General features: G+C 39.3%; 1 protein-coding gene across 1 annotated transcript in view; it reads left to right on the plus strand.

Annotated features, from left to right (window-relative positions):
• Nucleotides 1-23,572, plus strand: part of cdh24b (cadherin 24, type 2b) — a 241,435-nt gene that overhangs the window by 107,583 nt on the left and 110,280 nt on the right. Inside the window, exon 3 of the mRNA XM_084731957.1 lies at nucleotides 7,811-8,105. Coding sequence (XP_084588083.1) covers nucleotides 7,811-8,105 — 295 coding nt within the window. The remainder of the gene's footprint in view (nucleotides 1-7,810; nucleotides 8,106-23,572) is intronic.

Below are 23,572 nucleotides of genomic sequence, written 5' to 3' on the forward strand. Positions count from 1 at the left end.
TTGATTGTTAATGGCTCTTCGTTAAGGAGAGTGAGGAACCGGGCTCCCATGGTGGTCCTGACCAGCCGGGTGTTTTGGCCAATTGGCCCCAGTTGGCCTCCACAGAAGATGGAGGATGAGAGCGGGCATGAACTCAGTGTAAGTCAGAATGTAAAACACTTTTCAAGGCACTTGTATCGACCGTCACCGTGACAATACTCATCTTATTAAAGTAACAAAACCAGTGAACCTGCACAGGTGTACTGGTGATGGACTGAAGAAGATAGCTCAGACATTTTATGACATGACCCCACAACAGAAACTCTTTCAGCTGTTCTAGTCTCATAAATATGTCATTTTTAACATATCATATGAATGTGATGCATGTAACACGTTCCAAAATAGCTGGGACAGGAGCTAGGGATGTCCCGATACAACTTTTTCACTTCCAATATGATACCGATTTTGCAGCTTTGAGTATTGGCCGATACCGATATCGATCCGATACGATATCAGCACGAATCATACGTACTTTTATTACTTATTTTGTAGTGTGGAATGTTAGAAAAGGCTTGATCAAGACAGTCTGGAGTATTGGTTATGCTTAATAAAGCACCACACATTTTCAATGGGGTACAGGTCTGGACTGCAGAGAGGTCAGTGTAGTATCTAAAATCTTAAAACCATGCTGGTGTGACATGTGAATAATGTGAATAATGTGTCTTGGCATTGTCTTGCTGAAATAAGACGTGATCTGGATGGCAGCACATGTTGCTCCAAAACCTGTATGCACCTTTCAGCATTAATGGTGCCTTCACAGATGTGCCATGGGCATTAAACACAACCCCATAACATCACAGACGCTGGCTTTTGAAGTGGTCCTTTTTGGTAACAATCTGTTCCTTTTCGTCTTTTGCCTGGAGGACATGACATACAAGATTTCTGAAAACAGTCTAACATGTTGACTCGTCAGATCACAGCACTTCTCTTCCACTTTGTGTCAGTTCATCTCAGATGAGCTCGGGCCCAGAGAAGTCAGCGGTGTCTCTGGATGTTGTTGATATATGGCTTTTGCTTTGCATGGTAGAGTCTTAACTTGCATTTGTAGAAGCAGTGGCAAACTGTGTTTACTGACAACAGTGTTCCTGAACCCATGTAGTATCTTTTATACAATTATCTAGGTTTTTAAGGTCACAGATATTCAGTGTTGGTTTTTGGCCTTGTCCCCTTACATGCAGAGATTCCTCTGGATTCTCTCAATCTTTTAATGATATAATGGATTGTAGATGGTGAAATCCATACATTTCTTGCACTTTTGTGTTGAGGGACATTGTTTAACTGTTAGACTATCAACAAAGTGGTGAACCTCACTCCATCCATGCCTGTAAATGACTGAGCATTTCAAGGATGCCTCTTTAATACCCAGTCATGATACTATCACCAGGTAACAATGAACCTGTTTAGCTGTGAAATGATCCAAACAGGTATTTGTTGAGCATTCAAGAACTTTCACAGTCTTTTATTGCCCCTGCCCTAACATTTTTGAAACATGTTGCAGGTATATTTAGAAAAAAAAGATCAAGTTTGTCGGTTTTAACATTAAGTATCTTGTCTTTGTAATTTATTCAATTAAATACAGGTCAAAATAACTTGAAAATGATTGCACTCTGTTTTTATTTATGTTTTAGTGTCCCAACTTTTTTGGAATTGGGGATGTATAAGTGGGTTGGAATGAGATAGTGGGTTTGGTTTCTTGCCATGTCTTTATAATGAAAAACCAACTTTCACTTAAAAGCTAAAATGTTCAAATGTTTATTTGCATCATTGCCAACATTCATGTTGATTTGTGCCAATTTGGCACAAATGCTTTGAAAGCAAGATAAAAGTACTATTTTAAGTGATATTTAAATAATTTTGTTTTATCTATGTTAATCAATGCCAGCATTTATACATATCAGTGCCAATTTATGTTGGCTTGTATACAATTATATTAATATGGTGATGTTGATTTAAATGATATTTTTGGAAGCAAAAAATGGTACAGGGTATGGTTAAGAAACACCTTTGAACCACCACTTGGAACTTTTTTTATTATCAAGGAGACTTTTATGAGTCATGCTGAAATCTGTGAGGTTCAGTCATTTTTTCTCCCTTTATTCAATTCCTCAAGACTTCTTCCTTCTCATTCAGAGCACATTGAGGACATTAAATCAGCTGAGTTTGTGTATGTTGCAGCTTGTGTGAGGTTGACACACTCTCTTGAGTAAAGTGCCTGGACTGAAATAGTTGGACCTCAGACAGACACAGTTTATACTGCTGAACTGTACAATGTGATACAGAAACAGAAGTGACAGAAAGTGATCAAAAAGCTGGTAGCAGGCCAGCCTGGATTCTTCTCAGGAAAGTGATGGGGAAGGTGTGTGTATGTGTTTTTATATTTTATTTTTCTGCCTCACTGGTACTTTCAGGCGGTCGAGCCCACTCTGTTTTGCTCGCCCAGTACTGATTGCACACCATTTCTTTTTCTGTCATTTTGAAATAAAGTGAAACTGAGGCATACGCCAGTTTTCCTGAATGGTTGCAACACTGCTTCTGCCAGGTTTGTATTTTGTACCAGGGCTGCCTGTAGGAGGTGCATGGGGAGGTCATTTGTTTACTTGACTTTAACTATACAGTAGACGGTGCAGTAACACATATTGGAGCTGGGTAGTGAAACCTAATTGAAGATTGATTCTGAGATCCGTGTGGGTGCCTTGGGCACGGTAGAGTTGCGTGAACTCCAACAAAAGTGAGGTTCACTTTAATACTAGTTCATATCCAGAACATATGGAATAGGCAGAGGGTGACAAAAGTACACACATTCTTTACTCAAGAAGAATTTTAAAATACTTATGAAAAAAGACTCATGGTAATATTAGAATCACTGATTCAACTTCTTTGCTCAAGTTAAAGTGAAAAAGTTCCCAAAGTATAAAATTAAAAAGTAGCCATCTGAAGGACATTTCTGCTTTTTCATTTTGTTACAACATTTTTGTCTTGTTATGTTGTTTTGTCTGGTTACATCGTTTTCACCTTGTTGTGTTTCGTTCCATTGTTTTTATCTTGTTTTGTCTTGTTACTTTGTTTTTGGCTTGTGTTTTCGTCTTTTACGCTTTTTTCATTTTGTTTCATCTTGGTTACGTCTTATGTCGTGTTAACCTTTTACGTTGTTTTTGCCTTGTTTCATCTTGAGTACGTCTTGTTACATTGTTTTCATCTTATTGCATTGTTTTTTTTCTTGTTGCAGCTTGTTATGTCCTTTTCGTCATATTTCGTCATTTCATCTCTTTACGTCGTATTACGTTGTTTTCGTCTTGTTATGTCATTTTTGTCTGGTTACATCTTGTTATGTCCTTTTCGTCATGTTACATCATTTCATCTTGTTATGTCTTCTCATGTTGTTTTCATCTTGTCACATTGTTACACAACATCCAGTTAAAACGGTTAAAATCAAAATGACACCACACGATGATGTAGCACCAGCGAGTCACCAAAATAAACAATAGACAAACAAAAAAAAAGCAGGCAGGAACAAATGTCTCAAATGCAGTAACAAAAGCTACATTGATAATACTGAGGACGGTAGATGGCAGCAATCATCCGGGTACTTTGCTCCTGCGTCATGGCCCCACCCCTTTTTGGGTGAAAACAACCACTTTAACTGGCAGTCAATACGAATACTTCTACTCTTTGCTAGTTTAAGTGCAGAAAATAAGAAAACCATATTGCTGTTTAGCTATTGGAGCCTGAATCCTCTGGTCAGTCAGCTGAGCAATTATATCATGTCTTTGCTGATCGATGATCAGGGTTGTTATGTAAAAAAAAAGAAAGAAAGAAACAGGGTGCCTTTCAGTCTGCCTCCATCAGAAGGGATGAACCTGACACATACAACCACCTTACTGAGTCTTCAGGTAACGTGTTTCAGACATCTGTCACTTTTTATATTGTTAAGACACATTATTTGGCTGTTTGGTGCTGTTCGACCAAACTCCATCCTAAAAACAGATGTTTTATGGTCTGGTCATATTTTTTCACAATAAAAACTTTAGTTCTACCTTCACGAAGACTCTTTCCTGATTCACTTTGATCTACAGACACATTCGGCACACGTCATTTACTCAGTAACATCATTAACTAGCTTTTACAGTGCTTGTTTTCACCCAAAGGTGGGGGTGTGGTTGTGGGATGTGATGCATGGCTGCTCTCATTCATAGAGGGAGTGGCCGATTAATGGGACTGATGTGCAGGTGTGCAGAGAGGTGCTCGTCACATGGCTGGGGAAGGGGGGAAGAGCTGGGTAGGATGGTCATGTTACGGCCTGGATTGGCCTTTTATTTTAACAAAATACTAAAAGCACAGGCACAAAAAAATGTGATTAATGATAGTTGAATTCCATTTAGCGGCGTCAGTGTCAGGGTCCTGATGCTGGCCCACTCTCACGCTGTCATGACACACTGAGGCGCACAGACGAGCCATCATTAGTGTTATCAGGAACATCTGCGTTTTGCCTACTTTGACACGTCAAAATGCCTGCTGTGGAAAAGAGTCTATAGTCTACAGAGTGTTTGAACTGACAGCCATTGAAAGTGGGAAAAAAGCGCAAAAATAAACTAAGATGCTGCTGTTGCCATGAGACGTTATGTGATGACACGTTAAAATGATTCGCTGCTCAGAATCTGTCTTGTGAGAATCTTTACGCTGGAAAAATTATCAAAATGTCAAAAGAAAAGTTTCAAAGCACCTCTGAATTATAATTCAATCCTCTGACACTATGTCTGTATGCTCAGTATGTCTCACCAAAAAGGTTAAATACACTGACAAAGCTCAGGCTCTACAGTCTGACCAGTGGAAAATGAGAACACTGAGTGCACGCACATACCAGCTCAGGAGCCGGGTAGAGTTTTGCATGAGGATTGGCATAAGAGTAGTGTTTTTATCTTGCCTGATATCAGACTGAATTGTCAGCTTGTAACACTTCATTTCCATATTCAGACAAACAGCCAACCTAGAGGAGTGGGTATATGTGAAGGTCTTGACCCAAGTTAGAATTTAGCTCTATTTTAGATTAAATACAAATGCTTTAAATGTAACACAGAGCTTATGGATGGACAGCGGAGGCATGGTTTAGAAGAAGTGGTTTGAAATGTTTTTGTGGATGTTTTGATCCTTTTTTGACCCAAGACTTAAGACTTGACTCTCTACTTGCACAATGTATGACATATATCCATGTTATTACTGCATATTTCTTTACTTTCTTCACCTTTAAACATAGTGATTTTTCATCCTTAAGTTAGCTGCTGAATTTTCACAGTTGGCTTGGTACATTCTGTAAATAATATTTACCATTCTATGTAGTATTTTTGCGCATTATGATAACCACCTCAGTGTCTAATGGGCCCCACACATGATCAGTGGTAAACATGCTTTGCGCTGGCTGTCCTGTTGATTTCTATGTAGAGAGCGGTGGTGCAGCACCGCTACACTCAGTGTGGCGTACCGCTCACGTCTGCTGCTGACTGCTGTGCTCAGAGTTCAAGTTATTTGAACTTTGACCTTGTTTGCTGCTGACCTTTTAGAACACAACCAATGAGATAACAGCTGTATGTGATGACGCAGACACAGGAGACCAGAGATGTGTGGAAGTGACACAAGCAGAGGAGGGAGAAACTGATAGTCAAGTCTTGAAGGGAACCTGGGATCCACGGAAGATCTTGCAAAAGTGATCATTTGAACGTTTATGCAACATTGCAATGAAGGAATACCGTACATAAATCTCATGAGAGTGTCGCAAATCAAGGGCTCCTTTCAAGACATGACCAAAGAAAAGTGTTTCTTGTAACACAACATTAAAAACAGACCACAATCTTGCTAGCATGGCATGGCAAAATGTGAATAGTCAGGTCGGGCTGTAAGATTTGTGATGTAGTGGTGCAGGATGTAGTGTTTGTAGCACTGTGCTTTGCCTCTCTGTGCCCTACCTTGTGGTGAGTCCAGGACAAGCCAAGGTGTTGTTGATGAGCTTTATTTTGTTTCTGTCAAGTTTGAATGAAGGATGACGATGCTAGATAGCTAAAATTATCTACAACACTGGGGTCATAATCACAATGTTCAAAAATGCTATATACAAAATGAATGGTAGATAACAAAATGTTTAAGCTAACTGTGAAAAGTGAACTGACTTAAGGAGGAAAAATCACTCGGGTGATGGAGAGCAAACAGACATGCAGCTTGTAAAATGTAATGTAATGTAATGTGTGTTTGATATTTACAGAAAAATATACCACTTTCACACATGGCCACATTAGTCATGGTCACAAAACTTAAGAAACAGAGCTAGCATGAACATGCTAAAGCTCGTTGAGGCATAGCTGATGAAAGATAACCTCTTTCATTTACATTACAGGCTGAATGGATATAAAGAACAGACTTTAGAACAAAAATAGGTCTATTTCTAGGTTCCTAAGTGCATCCAGCTCTCACACAACACTCTCTATGTTGGCTAGAGTGCTTTCAGATTTTCCAATTTGCATCGTCATTTAAATAAAGGGATCTTTTGAAGGTGAAGTGTTGTTTAACTTTTGACGTCGTGCCAAATTGTTCACACAGTTTCAGCTCTCAACTTTCAGCTGGTCTGAACTTATGATTGCTTTCTTAGCCATAAACAACCTTGTCAACATCCGTACTTATCGTTTACCCCCCGGAAAGCTGGCGTATCCATGCTATTTCCCCCCTTGAAAAATGGCGATGCTCAAAGTAAATGAACATTTCGATTCACAGTATCCATTCTCATTTCATTTCGCAAATGTGCTTAGCTGTTGCCACGCAACAATGCCTCCCTGAGCTAAACCCCCGTCCCATCCCCTCCCCAGCCGGCTCTCCGCTCCTCTCCCCATCGAAAGTCACAATGTCACACTTTCTTGCGAGCGGGGGCTAATTTAGCACCCTTTTTTTTTCTCCATCAGACTTGCTATTCAATCCACGTAGGTGCAGGGTAATGAGATTGAATCTTGATGTGCTGGGCGCATCCCGCTGGCGTGTCTCTCTTTCGTTGGGGACGGAGGACAGTGTGGAGCCTTCCCTGATATTACCTCTCTCTGCATGAGAGGACGCTGGCCGCTCTGCTGCTCTGCCATCCCACCAGGCGCTGATCCAATAAAGCTCAACACAGGGCCGTGATCGATACAGCATGTCCCACTGCCATGCACCCCTCCACTCTCCTTCATACACACCTATTAGTTAGGGAATAATTGATTGGCCTACTGTTCATTATTCCTTTGATTTGGTGCTTTCATTAAATAGCCAGGGCCCTGCATGTGCACAGACTAGTAAGCTTTTAGCGTCCACAGCTGCTGGGAAGTGAAAAGAGGCTTTAAGAGTGAGCAGGAGAGTATGTGTTCTGGATATCATTGAGATTAAGGAGATCCTGGTTCATAACTGCTCATACTGCAGGAATAGAGAGATGAGAGGGTACAATGGGAGGAAAGTGTGTATGTGTGCAAGAGGGAGGTATTGTGCGTATTGCTTTTGTCTGCCTCTGTTTAAATTCATTATATCCTGGAGGCATGCAGAGGATAATCTGCTTGTTTTGTCTTCACTGCCTGTCTCGAAAAAACAAACTTAATTTTTAACTGGTGTTTACTCTTGTCTTTTTTTTCCCACCCTTTATGTTCCTGTCTGTCCTTTACTCTCACACCCTTCCTGTGTCTGTGTCCCTCTATTTCATTTATCGTCCTTGCTTTCATTTTCTCTTCTTTTCATGCCCCCCCCCTTCTTTCCATCCTCTCCTACGTAGCTCCACACCGACATGGACAGGAATGATGGACGAACTAAGTATGTCCTGCGAGGCGAGGGGGCGGGCTCGGTCTTTGTGATAGACGAGAAGACGGGCAACATCCATGTCACCAAGCCGCTGGACCGTGAGGAGAAGGACGAGTACCGTCTCATAGCCACGGCCACCGACAGGCAGACGGACCGGGCCCTGGAGCCCTCGTCACAGTTCATAATTCGGGTGCAGGACATCAATGACAACCCGCCTGTCTTTGACGAAGGCCCCTACAGCGCCACTGTGCCTGAGATGGCAAATATAGGTATTGGAAGAAGGGTGGGCAGTGGGTGGGTGGGTTTATGTTTATTGAGGGCCAATCAAGAGGAGAGAATGGACTTTCAAAGTGTTCAACATTAAATTGACCTAAATAAGTGGGAAATATTGAAAGAACTAATCATATAAATAGTAATATATATATATATTAAAACAAGAAATTCTGAAAGAATTTAAAAATTAAAACATTAATTTAAAACTAAATTCATTATTGTAAAAATGTAGCTCTTTATTATTAAATGATAATTACTTTTATTTTATTCTATTATTATTTCAAAAAGTCTAGTTAAAAGTTTTCATTACAGTTGCATTCTCTTCAGTGCCAACTCCTCCACCTTTTGGCCAATCAGCATGTGCTCCCATTCTCCCAGCTGGCTTGCCAACCAAATCGTGTCTGCATGGTAACCCTAGATTTGAGAAACTCTCACAACATTTACTTTTTACATTTACTTTTTCTTAATTTTCTGAAGCAACTCGCACACTGGAGAAGTTTTCCTTCAGATTTTTCTGTCAGAAAGCTGCAGTCTGCGACACACCTGAGTCAATGTTGACTTATTATTTCCACCCAAACTGATGTGACAGGGTTGAAGTTTTTGGCAAGGAGTAGCCATAATGCCATATTTAGCCAAGATAATAGCACCACATGACATTCAGATATCAAAAATGTAATATTTTACAGCATTAATGTTTAATTTGTCCCGAACAGTTGTTTACTGTCGTCACATAGTCTGACAATAAAACAATGAAATATAGGTGAGAAAAGATACTGGCTCTTGCCTTTCTTTGCAGCATGTTAGTTAAAAGATTTGTTGTAATGTCACTTCCTCAATTCTAATATCACATGGACTGATCCAGTATTTCTATAGGTGGTAAATGGAATGGCGTGACAGGGTTGAAAACAAATTGGGGGACGACTTTTGGTTTCACACTCCACTCTTCTGGATGAAAGTCTTTTAATTGACCTACTCAACCACCATGACCTCCTTCCGACAAGGACTGTGGCTTCCATCTGACTTCCTCAAGCCTGTGATGAATCAAGTGCACATGTGCAAGAGTTTCTAGGGTTACCATCTTAACACAATGCACCAGCTGTTCCCAGAAATTAGCCACCCCAGCTGGAGCTGTCCCCGGAAATGTCCGCGTTTTTAACTGTGCAGTAAAAACTTTAACAAAGGGAAATTATATTTTACATGGCCAGAACTGTTACGGCGAGCAGCAGAGCCTACCGGCTGATGTCTCAATCGTGTTGTGCTTGTTTTAGCTGCTGCAGCGTCATAACTGAAAAACTGTGTAAAACTCAGCCAGAAGCTTCTTAGTGTCAAATGAGTCCACAGCATCACTACAGATATGTTTTGAAGCCAGGCAGAGTGGAGAGGAAGGAGAGGAGGAAGAGTGAAGGAGACAGAGGAGGAAATTCATAGATATGATTACTGAGCTGGACAGTTTATAATTTCGAAGATAAAATACAAAAATGAGACAAGCTATGAGAATCAGTCAACCAAAGTATTTTATCTAATACTAATATAATAGTGCACTTTATTATTGAAGATTGAAGAGGAAGGAGAACAGAGTAAGAAGGAAAAATTAAGGGAATAAAAAGAGTGAAATAAAGAAAGAGAACAAAAACTTTATTTTATAGGCCTGCACCATAGTTTATTATACCACAACACTCATCATAGTCAGAATACCTGAAACTGGAATTGTCTCCCTTTTTTATTTCATAGATAATAACATTCGGTATTTTAATTGTATATTTACTGCTAAAGTGGAAATGTGCCTGGTGATATTAGCTTAGCTCTTGTTAGCTTAAGCAACAAAATGCTAAATTGATTCTGAAACAACCAATTATAGGGGCTGCTGTAATCAACACAGGGCACAATTACAGTGCAATAATTAACCTCTCCTTCTCTCTGCACATGCTGTCTAACTAGCCAGCTAACTAGCATTAGATTTAGATTTAGGTTTTAATTGTGAGCTATGATCTGTTCTACGGCAATAAAGTGAAGAGTCTGTGTTAGCAGCAGCAGCTAGCTGGTTAATTCAGTGTTTCCTCTGCAGCGTTATGTTTCTAAGATGTTCCCAGAGAACGACACACAACAGGAGTGATTTTTGGATACGGCCAAATTGTTGTAGTCAAATGGATTAAGCTAGCTTGCTGGTAGCTGGTTAGCTTGCAAATGTGACACTGTTATGTAAAGTGACATTATAACATTAAAATTTTCGGTGAGAAAAATGCCATCATGAAATAAAAAAGAGAATTTTTAAAAAAGGGCAGACTGAAATAAAAATGAACTCTGTTAATGTGAAAATAAGTGAGGAAATGCAATTTCATAATAATGAATTGAGTTTTAAAAACATCAGAAAAAAATACTGGTTTTAATATATTATAATTTAGTTATTCTTATGAAAGTTTGATATGATTTCATTCCAGTATGTCTTATTTATTCATTTAATACTGAACACTTTGGTGCTCCATTGTAGAGAACACTTTTTAGCTTCGTCCATTTTTCTACTTCCTGCGCTCTCGTACCCACTAAAATGAATTATTGTACATTAACACATTTTATCTACAGGGAAAGCTGCTCAAAGCTGTCCTGTAATATGATCATCTGAACTTTCTGCCGTGATCCGGCTTGCTCAGTATTCCACAGAAACCCAATTTGTTGCATCTTTCCCACAGTTATAACATGAATAAATTGCTATCACAGTGCCATCTGCCATCCAGACAGCAGTGAATAGTTACATTTTTTTTATGATAGAAAGATGATTATATTTAATCTTTAGAACAGAAGACAACAGGGAGGCACTGTTATTATAGTAGGACTATGGTAACCTTTGTGCAGAGCTGAACATGAGGTAAAATAATAACAACCCAGGATTTGTGGAGGTTTCCTGGTAGCTCAATTGACCGACCGACCAAAGTCTGACTGGAATCTTTGTTACACGTCAGTCACATTTCTGTATCTCATTTTTCATGTCCTGCCTCCATTGTGACTGAGTAACGAGAGCAAAAATGATAAAAAATAATCTTAATAGCTGGGATAAGAACTTACTTTGATTGAGAGGGTTATTGAAGCAGCATTCTGTGTACGAACTAAGGCTGTAGCGTTTTATTGGTTTGCTGTTTAATCAGAATAAAGCACCAGCCAGTCACTGCTGTCAGCCTCCGAAATGATGGATGTCCCCCTTGACCACAGCTAGACAGTGTGTTTTATTATTTCTATCTCAGAGGGATGAATTGTCTGAAGGTATTTTATTCAACAGCTTTGAATTGGTAGTCGGTAAAGCCTGCACAAAATCATCTTTTACACTGAGAAGAATGTGAAAAACACAGAATATCAATTATTGGCAGCTAAATTAAACCAGTAATGGACTCAGTGTTGGAAATTTTAAAACCTCTATTAAACAAACTGTAATATAAACATCTTATTATGAAAACCACTTAAAGTGGGACATGAACTAATATTTGAAATACTGTGAGCATGTTAATGGAGCCATAGATGTCTTCATGTGTTTGAGGTTTTGACAGCAGCAGCCACACAGTCATTATACAACACTGTACTGCCATAACATTACTGCTTGCTAGGGCTCCATTCGCAATGTGTTTCCATTTCCTGCACAGCCTTTTAGCCTTCATCAAAATGAACAGTTAAATGGTTCTTTTATGTTAAGAAAACCTGCTTGATTTCAGCTGGTTCAGTACAGTAGGTTCAATACATGATTTTCATGATACAAAGTTGGATGACGGAGAGTTTATTTACAGCTAAAGATGAAGTCTCAACACTGCATCGAATGTCAGAACATCTTCCCAGAGCTTCCTTAAGCTGATGAATAGAATTCCTGAATTTTGATCACTGTAATCCAAAGTTGCTGATTTTTTTTAAATTCATGCCGCTTATCACCACGCTTTGGTCACAGCAAATGCAGCAGTCTCCATGATGATGTCACTGCTCCTAATTTGCATGATTTTTCTCATCAAAGAGTGCTTTTATGTGTCACAAAATAAACATCTCACCAGTCCGACATAAAATAAGATGAAAAGTTCTGAATTATTCAATTGTTTTTTTTGTTTTTTGTTTTTTTTTTTTATTTTGATAGCTTCACATGAAAATACCCTTTTACACAATCAGTTTCAAAAACTTTAAAGGCCCTGAAAATGAATTTTCTGAATAGGTGTCTTACTCTGAGTGATGGGATCCTGCACGAACACAATATTTTCTGCCCAAGTTAAAACACTTTTGGTTATTTCATATGACAGATTTCTGCATTTCTTTTAGTCTTGATGTTCTTCCCATCAGTTTGAAGTGGGCAGGGCCTAGCTTGAACAAGGTGACGTCACATACTTCTATGCACCAATAAGGACTCAGGAACACTTGAAGGAGAAGTTACTGTCAGTCAAATCTGATCAAACCAGACCCACACAGTCCTGATAAAGCACATTAGCTACGTTGCTGACTCTTAAATCATAAATAAGTAGTACCTGAAGATGTTTTTTTTAACATCAGTGTGGCTTATTTAGTCATGAATATATAAAATTCCCCTGCAGACATATTTTAAGTATGTAAAGATTATTTTGTTTCACATGTTTTTCCACATAAAAGTAAAAAAATACACATATTTGTGGTCCCTCATTGAGAAATTCTAGTATGCTGGCGCTAGGTTGACTGAAGATGGCTAGCATTAGCTTTAAAAGAAATATGTGATATGTTTGAGTCTCAGTCAGACCCAGACTCAAATAAGGAATATGATGTGCACCAAAATTGTCATTTTTAGCAGATATATCAGAATGGTAAGTGTTGTTTGTTAGTTTGTAACTGGCAGTGGCTGACACAGCTAATGCCAACTTTTGCTCTCCATAATAATAAGTCTGCTCTGCACTGGAGGTTTCAGCTTTCTCAGAGATTGGCTTTTGAATTTTATAACTTTGAATCTCAGATTTTAGGGAAGTTGCAGACATCTCCCTGTTCAGTAGGGAGTAAGTAGTGTGAAAACACCTCTCCAGTGACAAACTTTGCTCAGATACGAGTCAATATAGTCAAGGTCAGACAGTTTAGGTCACATACACATAAGAAAAACGCATTTTTGAGTGGAGAGGATCTTTAAAGATAAAGAAAAATGCTTTGATTTGAAGTTCAGGGGCTTTAATGCGGCAAACAAACACAAGTCCTGATTTTTAAAACAACAAATGAATCACTGGGCTACTCTTAGAAATGATGTCCTCTTTTCCCACACTGCTAAACTCCATGGCGAGTCATCACAAGCACGTACAGATACCTAATAATAGCAGGAAGTGCATTTTCATCAACATCAGCAGTATGGCTTTAGTCAAGGTTAAGTTGTACACGCAAGGTGAGAATTCATCTGTGACATTAAAAGGGCCGACATTCAGACCGGGTTTCCTTTCAGTACTCTTCAGTTCAGTTTTATGAGGTAGTCTTGACACTTTAATTTTATTGAGTTGAACTGATATTGTATTCAAAACAAGCAACATCTTTTGCCTCAAGCGATTGCCAAATTATAGCACCTAATATACTGAAATATAATTAAGTCAAAACAGAGATTAACCTGTTCTAGGTCTAATGAATAAACAAATCACTGATGCACGTCCATATGATGTGTTAATAAGAGGCCTCTTTGATCCTTGCTGTGTTCCTCTTTAGGCTTGTGCACCGTCGCAAAGTCAAAGCCACTCTGCAAACATCTACTAATGTTGGAAGCCTGGCAACCTGGCCGGCAGGTGCAAAAAGGAGGGAAGCAAAATATGCTCCCCTGCATAGTTTCAATGGAGCTTTGTGTCCGTGTAGCGCGAGTCAGAATACAAGCCTCTGGGGACACCCGGGTGCCCTTTTCAGATTGTAACACCTAGATATAGTTTCTAAAGGGTTGTGCGGTTACAAGCTAAAAGCGGCACAAAGTGAAGGACATTTGTACTGCTATAGTTTCTTTATATGTAGGCCACATGCTTTAGCTCCCTTTAAACAGTCTCCAGTCTCACATAACATTTTTGTAAACGGGTTTGATGTCGATTTATGGTGTTAAACCAACAAAATATGCGCTGTAAATTTATTCAAACATGCAAATGATACATTATAATACAAGGGACTGTATAAACCATGATTTATTCTGGCCCTCTCACATACATATATTATCACTTTTACATATGTAGATACTTGATACTCATATGCATCTACTTTGTCTCTTCTTCTTTGGTATCCAGTACATGGTACAAGTTAACCTTCAGGGCTTTCTGTCAGGTTGATGGTCTACTTTAACCTAAACCTAACACAGTAATTTTGTTGCCTAAACCTACCAAACACTAACAGAAAACTGAAACTAATTTAAACTGTTCATAATTGACAAGTCTAAAAATAAGTCAGTAACAAACTTCACATGGGAGTCAAACCCCAGTCTCCTGGGTGGGGGGTCTTATATTTAACACATTTATCCACCACAAGCTGCTCCTACTGGGGAACTTGTCACTCTTTATCCAATACCATCTGATTTCCTAAACACTTTCTGACAGAAAGTCCTGAAGGTTAACTTCTGCCATGTACTGGAAATTTAAGGGAAACTTAAGATTGCTAGGCAACCAATCCTCCATGTTTTGTACTTTTCATTGTTGTGAAAACATGTTAGATATTATAGGTGAAGTCTTAACGCTGTCTGAAACCTATTTTCAAATTTGTGAAAGCTTTATTCTATTTGTGAAAATGCAAAAAAGGGACATTACACTGTTTTTTTCAACATCTAGTTCGCAATGGAACCTGTCCTCATAAAATATATATATATATATATATATATATATTTAGACTTCACAAGATCATCCCAGAGAAATCAGAGACCCTTTACAAAACAATGTCAGATTTGTGAATCCTGTATTCTATTTTTTAAATGCAAAAATAGATTTCACTTTCACATCTAGACAACTCTAGATCACATTTCACAAATTTGAAAATGGGTTTCAGACAGCATCAAGGCTTTACGTAAAATGTCTAACACGCTTTCACAACATTAGGTGGTGCAAAAAACTGAGGATCGGTCACTTATCAATGTAAGCTTACCTCAACTCTCCCCTTAACCACTGAAGCTGAAGTGGAAACTGTCATGCAATGTTGTGAAAGGAGAATGTATGTATGTGAGAGGGTCAAACTGAAGTATGGCTTGTATGGCCCCTCATAACATACGGTCTGTGCCTTTTTGGAGAAGTTTTATATGAGTACTCAAATGCACTTGGTCTCCACTTTTTGTTGGGAGCAGGCAGGTCAGGCGGTGCTGCTCAATTTTATTACTCTTTTGGCATGAAATTGCATCTCTGTTTTCGCCTCAGACCAGACAGAGAAAATTTCATGGCTCGCGTTGGTGGATATACGCACACAATCCTCTCCAGAATCCCCAAATCAAATGCAAATGGGACCACAATTTAAGTGCAATGCAGGCAGAATCTGTAATGGGTTAGATTAATGGATAATTCTGAATTCGGCTGCATGCAGGATGTATGAGGCCTTACCTGTAACCATCATACAGCAGTAGGAAATGATACAGCACATACGTTCCATCTGATTGAGGAGATGTGCAGCTCGTAATTATGTACAGGCCAAACAGTTTGGGTAATTATAATGATAATATGGTTATTATTATTACGGGGAGCTCCCAAGTTATATAATCGTGTAAGTGGCTTAAACAGACTATTGTTTTTATTTCAGTATTTGCAACTGTGGCTTGATTGTGTGCTCTAACTGAATACAATATATTTAATCATTTGAGCATACAAAAAATATAAGCACAGAACAGTACAAATAGAGACAGCTTGTATTGTGCCACATGAAAAGAAGACATAATCTGCCTATTAGGGATGCTGTCTATTCATATTCGAGGCGCGCGTACTGTGCCGCTGCTTTGAGACTCTGCTCTTTCTGGAGAAGAGCAGTTTTCTACTGGCCTCATTAGGAAAATGTCTGCCACTTGTAATCCCAATGAGGAGCTGATGTGATTGGCCATAACTGAAACCTGCCTTGCCTCCACCTGCCAATGAACGACTCCGCCAACTGATTATGTACTCATCTTGCCCCGATCCCTTTTCCATATCACACCATGAAACAAAATTGCGAGAATTAGCTGGTCACGCCCACCTGTGTTTGGCACCGCATGTTTGTGCTCGCATTAGAGATGCAAACAAATCTGGATATGTTATTCAGGAATGCACAAATTCTGTGATGGAAACAGATATTTCTTCTGTTCAAAGTTGCTCGTTATTCCTCGGCATAGCTAAAAAAAGGCTGCAACATGCCAAAGCTGAAGCCTGAATCTTCACTGTAGACCCTAAGCTTGGAGCCACATTCACATGCACACCATCTTAACTGTGTGTGTGTTGTGATGTTGTGCAAATGGCATGTCAGGACTTTAGGAGACTTGGATTATGCCAGACAAGCAGTATGGAGACATTTTATAATTTTTTGTCCAGTTGTTTTTTAAATTTGAAAACTGGTCACAATTCACTTCCATTGTTTGGGAGATTCTGCAACACTGGTTTCCTGTGAAACTCCAGCAGTGTTTTGTCGATTAACAAAAAAACCCCTGACCCTAAATAGGCATAAGGGTAAACTATCCGCTCAAAGTCACAATAACTGCTTTGCCAATGAACATTAGATGAGAAAATAAAACATGTGACTTCTGGTATAAATCATGTCCACTGCTGGTCTTCTGTCCAAATACAGATACAGATCATTTTGTTGTTTGAACAGATACAGATATAAACTAGAGGAGTGCACTCAGTAGATTACAGATCCTTGCCAGGCAACAGGTGGTGAAGCACCTACTGCAAAGCCATCACAGATCACTGTCAGATTCAACCAGTGGAGATTTGTAAAGTTTTTCCAACATTAACACGATCCTCACATACATTGTTCTGTGCTAAAACAAGATTCAGAGAATTACTGCCTCAAAGTTGTTCACCAACCAGTTAAGTTACAGTTTACATCCATGTCTGTCCAGACACATATTATGTATGTAAGACTATTTTTTACAGAGAATTACAGAGGACAGGTAGAGAGCTAAACATTATGATGACACAGTGAATAACTAGAATACGAAATACTGAGTTATTGCCATAAATGTGTTGAGTGAGGTCACCATGACCACCAAAATTTATTCACTTCATCCTTGAGTCCAAGTGGAAATTTGTATCAAGTCTGAAGAAATTCAATCAAGTTGTTCTTGAGATATTGGGTTCAGAAGAATGGGATGGCCTGAAAACATGTGGCCATAGAATCATAAAGGCATAAAAGTCATAAAAAAGGGTTTTTCAAACATTCTGAATCACAGACGTCCTTCAGCATGCTGTCATGAATGTGCACAAAAAGAAAAAGGTCTTACTGGCTCAGTAGTATTCAAGATTAGCTCTGGACAAGCTTTAGGTCTAGTGATCACGCACACATGCACACACTCACTCACACACACACACACACACACAGAAACAATTGCAGTATCTGAAGTCCCTGTGAAACTCTGGCTCGCACCCAGTGTCAGGAAAAAGAGCCCCCAGTTAGTGAAGCAATACACTGTGAAATGCTTTTACTGTAGTAGAAATGGTGGAGTCAAGATGGATAAATTCAGCCAACAAAATATTCTTGTTAAAAAAAAGAAAAGAAAAGTGGGTTTCTGGGGCAAACACCTTGAAATCCATCAAAAGTTGATTCTGGATACCTCAGTTGGTACAACATCAAAATCTACAGTAAACCTGAGGGAGCAGGTTTGAATAAGAACATTTAAACACGTTGTGTTTCATGTTGGCATTGATGTATGGCAGTGTCTGTGTATCAGATGTTTACCCCCCAAAAAAACACAAAACTGCTTATCAACTAAATTCATAAGAACAGCGTGGAGTCATTCTTAGAAAGCAGAGAAAGACTGAGACGTGGGTGTCATCTCATACAAGTACAAGAAATGATTCTTTTTCATATTGAATAGGAAATTATAGAGGATTATAACATTATCTGCCCTTTGAAAAAAAAAAATCCTGTTCATTTCATTTTCACTTGAAAAGCCATGGCAGGGTGCATGTCACTGCCACAGTGACCTGATAATATTTCTGTGACCGGAGAAAGATGGTGCACAATGTGACAGGAGTGCTCGGAATAGGAATGAATTGAGAGGTGAGGGCACAGATGGAAGGAGGGGTTGAAAATTTTTGCACTCATATTGCAGTGAGATGTTGGAGTGACAATCACTGTCTGAGATTGTGATTCAGAGCATGGCCGCAGAGTGCCTGTAGGAAACAGTTTGTATGTACAAAAAGTACTCTAATCTCCATTTAAACTCCGCTCTGCCCCTCGAAAATGGGTTCTACTTTGAGGAGCACTCTTGCCTTTTAAATGCAAGCAGAATTGCTTTCAGGAAAACTTTCGAAATTGCTAGAAAAGAGGGTATTATTTTAAATAATTCACCCCTAAACTGGTTAGTTTAGAGAAGTTCAGCAAATTTGGCCTCAGGTCCTTGCCATCTGCCTCTTTAAGGTTTTTTTCCCCCAAACATCCCTCCTGCACTGAATTGTTTAATTCAGATTAGAATAATGACCCTGCCAGCAGCCTGGGGGGGGGGGGGGGCCCAAGGAGAGTGGGTGATGGAGACGAGCACTATTTAGTAATCCTATCAGCTGCCTTACGAGCGTCTGCTCCTCATAGCAGCTCAGTCTTCAGATTGAGTTGTTCAGTCAATCATGGATTCAATATTTACTTGACGATTCAATATTTACCAAGGCGCTTTGCAGCACGCGTGACTGAGGTGATAGTGCTGCCATGAGGATCCTATCAAAGAGTCGTTACATGAGACATTTAAAGGTGAGGGTTGGGGGGGGGGTGGGGGGGTGGGGGGGGGGGGGGGGGTAGTTGGTGCGTCATCTACAGCAATGAGACACTGATGCAAGGTGCGCTGGAGCTGAGCCAGTTCTCCGCGTCTGATTTGTGTCTGCAAAGTCTTTTGTGTTGGTTTCACTCGGCTGGGTATAAACATCTTACCAGATGTGTATCTGCAGTCTGGAAGAATGACTCACATTTAAAGTTTAACCTTGAGTATAAATATTAAAGAGATATGTCTTTGTCTATATATATATATATATATCTTTACCTATATCAATGTCAATCTCTCAATGCATATTAGATAGATAGATAGATAGATAGATAGATAGATAGATAGATAGATAGATAGATAGATAGATACTAATAACAACCATTTATAAATGTTTGTCATTGGTTTGTTGTAGTTAAGTTGTGTGTGAGGCTGCTTAGTGAAGCCAGGAAGAGACAGAGCGAATAAGACCTGTTGAACTGTTGTGCAGCTACACAGTGGTATGAAAACATACGGGCATCATAGCCGCAGCAGCGAATGTTTTGAGCTTTTGAAGCAGCTTTTGAAGGGGGAAAGTCATGATGTCACTTACCATCCTCCGCACGGCTGCAAGCTCCACCAGCAGCGTTTCAGAAGCATTTCAGCAGCAGAGCGTTTTGCCTACCTGATTGTGTTTAGTTGCTCAGATTTTGTTGATTATGCCCTCTTTCTTTGCTCTTTGTGCTTCTAACATGGATAAGCAGACTACATGATTAAATAGTTTATCTTCTGTCTGTCTTTATGATCATGAATCCCCAAGTGGTCTTTCATTTTGAAAAATTAACCAGATCCTGCTTTTTCTGTGTCTACATTTCTGCCCATTCGATTTGCTTTGTGCTTCTGGTGCACACTGAGGCACTGTTGGTGGAATCACAAGCATTCGATCAGCTCCGGCTGATGTGGCAGGACTCAGCCACACCTGGTGGAATATAGCCGTTATGCAACTTCTGGGTGTGTCATTTTTCTAATTACATTCCTTCCAGAACCATAGTCTTGTGCAGCACCTGTGTGCTGTTATTATTCTTGGCTGTCAAACCGGCCTCCACTGGTCTCAGAGGATGCGCCCCAGTCTAACAGGACCGCCAACTGAGCTAACCAGCTAATGGCAGCTACAGCACAGTTAGCAACATGACTGCCCTGATGACTATAGTGTTACAAGAGAAAACATCTGTGTTGCAAAAATGCTCAGGGCTGAACGGCAAGGTGCAGCTCCCTCATGAAGTTTGACATGTTTTTTTTTTTCCCTATGACTAACTACTAATAAATAAAAAGACACTTCTCAGTGAGGGTTTAGTCGACTGTTATATATGTGTATATACATACATATATAAATGCATGAGCACAGGATATGGAATGGATTCCTGGGTTTCTATTCCTTTTTACCAGAGGACAGATGTCTTATGGTAAGAACATGCGTTCCAGATGGATGCACGGCAGTGTGAATATTTGATCCTTGTGGAGTGTGACTGGCTGTATAGCATGGCTGGCAGGCTGCATACCAATAGGCTTGCGTCCGCCTTGCACTTGTTGCATCAACCTCAGAGCCGAAGTGTTTGATCCCTAAGTCTGATTAGTTTTTACTGCTGTCAAAAGAAACATTTCTCTCTACTTATCCACTTATGTCCCCCTGCACATATCTATACATCTATAGTGAGGGAAAAAAAGCTTAAAACATAAAGGGATTTAATAGCAGACACTTTGTAGTCTGTGACAGTGTGTGACTGGAGCAGCTTTGAAATAAAAACAGAAAGTGCAGATAGCGCTTTAATAGTCTTTTTTTCCCCTAGCTGGCTAGAAAATGTGTGAAATGGAGGGAAAAATCAAAACTGAGCACAGATTAAAAATAATACCCAAACATCTTAAAAACAGGTAAAAAGGTGTCTACTCTAGTCTGCTTGGTCTCACATGCATCATGGTTCCATAATATTAATTGCATACAGAGCGCACCGTGTACTAATAGCCATGGTATACTGCTTTTTGCAATTGGTAAACATGAAATCAAAGTACTTTAAGATGAAATGATGCATCATGCAGAGACAGACATCAATCACTACAACTGTGTTGCTGTTGCTAATTAAACTTCACACAGAGATTTAAGATTCAGTTTTAATTTAATTCCTTTTTCTTGTTTTCTAAGATCCTCCTCAAGCTGTCTCACAACCTTCCACAATCTGTGATTTTCTTTTAAATGATTTGCAGCTGGGAGCAGCGCCTTCATTTACTCTGGGCATTGCATACCATAACAGCACGCTCAAAAATAAAGCATTTGCTAGAATCCATGCTGACTCTTTTTAGTATAACTCTGGGTTATTTCAACTTTGATGTTATTTTTGTTGGTCTGACAATCCTAGGTCATTGTAACATTGGTTATTGTAACATTGCACTCACCGAGTTAGTTGTTCCAGTTACAAAAGGGCAAGAAAAATAAGCGGCTAGGCGATCAGATAGCTTTTTAAATAGCCAACATGTGCTCATGTTGGTTTTGTCTGAAAAGAAAGGGGTTTAGGCGAGTGAAGTCTAAAGCGGCTTGTTTACAACATATCTGATCATCTAACTACTTGTGTTTCTTGCCTTGTTGGACTTCATTACAGTGTTGTTGCCATTTTCATGTTACACAGTGCAGTATCATAACAGAAATTGTGGGTAACAGTGGTCGATGTAGTATTTAGTCCTCAAAAAAGCACTAATACATGAATGTAAAATTACTCCATCACAACTAGAAGTTTGACATTTAAAATCTGACTCAAGTTTTGTGTCTGACATTATTAGATTGTTAATACCGATGCATTAATGTGCAAGCAGAAGTGTACTTTTATACTGTGTGGTTGGTTGAGGTGAACCTAAACAACAGTGCAATGCGGTTTAGTCCAGTGGTTCAGATCTGGGAGCCTGGCCCACATGTCACACAATAAATCTAAGAGGTCATGAGATTATTAATGGAAGAGAAAAGAAGAAAATCCAAAGTTCTGTTGCACAGAATTGTGTTCATTTCTTTTGACTTTTCTCTGATCTTTGCTTTTTGTGAAATATTGGATCATTTTACCTCTTCGGGCTAAAAACAATTTAAACTATAAGGGCACTCAGAGAGCGCAGGCCGGTAGTCCACTCTTCTATCATATGCAAATCTACAAGTGCAACTACTTGGTCTGAATATATTTCAAAAACTATTAGAATCATGCCAAAATATGTTTGTATTTAGCTGAAGTCTCATCATCTCAGCTGTACATTTATTGTGTACTTTTAATCATCTGGAAATATTTCACATATTTAAGAATGGATCTGAGTAAGAGTTTAATTAGTTGAGTGACGTGTTCCTTAGCCACACGTGGAAACAAAAAACAGGTTGTTACAATGGACCTTTTCACTCTGTGCTCCAATAACAGTTGAGCTTCTGTCATCTCTCTCATTTCCTGCTTCCTGTACTTAGATATGCTATGTGCTAGGGTTGTCTATGTTGAAAAGGAAACCAAATTTAAAGGGGTGTGGAGGACCTGTAAAAGCAATCTTAAGTTAGTGTATCTTAGCAAAATACTAGCTAATTAGCTAGCAATTCTACACCATTTATTAAGTAGCTTGTCAGCTAGAGTTTTACTAATATTAGGTGGCTAGTTAGCTAGTGTTCAGCTACCTTAAGACATGAACCTAAAAGTTGCTTTTACAGGAAAAAGAGAGAGTTGACTGAGGAACTGCATGTGCAGGCTGCCCCAGAGGATTACTGGTACAAATGAATGTTGATCATCTACTGGACTTTAAGATACATGGCATTAATTCAGTCAAATGGCCTATTTTGCAATGTTAAGGAAGTTCCTTATGAAAATCAGTAGTTTTTCTGTAATCCTGCTGACAAACAGACAAACAGCACCAAAAACATAACCTCATTGGTTAGTTAATGCATTAATTTTAATTTAGAGTGGGAAAAAATCTGTCTTTGGCAGAATTGACATTCCTAAGTCACGCCCCTTTTTTGTTCTGTACTCCAGTAACAGGTGAGCAGGTGAGGTACCTCAGTCAGCTTTGTCCTTTTCCTGTAAAAGCAACGTATAGGGTCACATCTTAAGTTAGTTGATGTTGTCAAAGCGCTAGGTAACTAGAAAGTTAATGTTGGCAAAATGCTGGCTAACTAACTAGCTAATGATTTACGTTGATTAGCTAGCTAGTTAGCAAGCAATTTGCTAACATTAGCCAACTGAAGATGTGAATATATGTTGCTCTTACAGGTCCCCAAGCAAAATCTCCTAACTATCTTCAAAATTTGGTTTTCTTTTCAACATAGTCGAGTCTGACACTTAATCTGATCAGTTTAAACCACAAAAATAAGACTCAAGCTGTAATAAAGTGCAATTATCACCTTATTTTGTCACTTTTGCAGTGTGAACACTCTACAAAGCTGGCTTAGCATTAGTATGTAGTGTGGAATCTCTCTGTTTTTCCTTCTCGAACTCTCTCCGGTGCAATCTGTACAGAGTTAACATCTACCATCTGTCAATAACCCCTCTGATTCTTAACTACCTGTAGGGGATCACCAGCCACATGATCCCATGCCCCATTCCCCTACACACTGCACAAACACAGTCA

This window comes from Lutjanus erythropterus, chromosome 12 (genome assembly GCF_056507025.1).
Source record: "Lutjanus erythropterus isolate fLutEry1 chromosome 12, fLutEry1.hap2, whole genome shotgun sequence".
Taxonomy (NCBI): Eukaryota; Metazoa; Chordata; class Actinopteri; order Lutjaniformes; family Lutjanidae; genus Lutjanus; species Lutjanus erythropterus.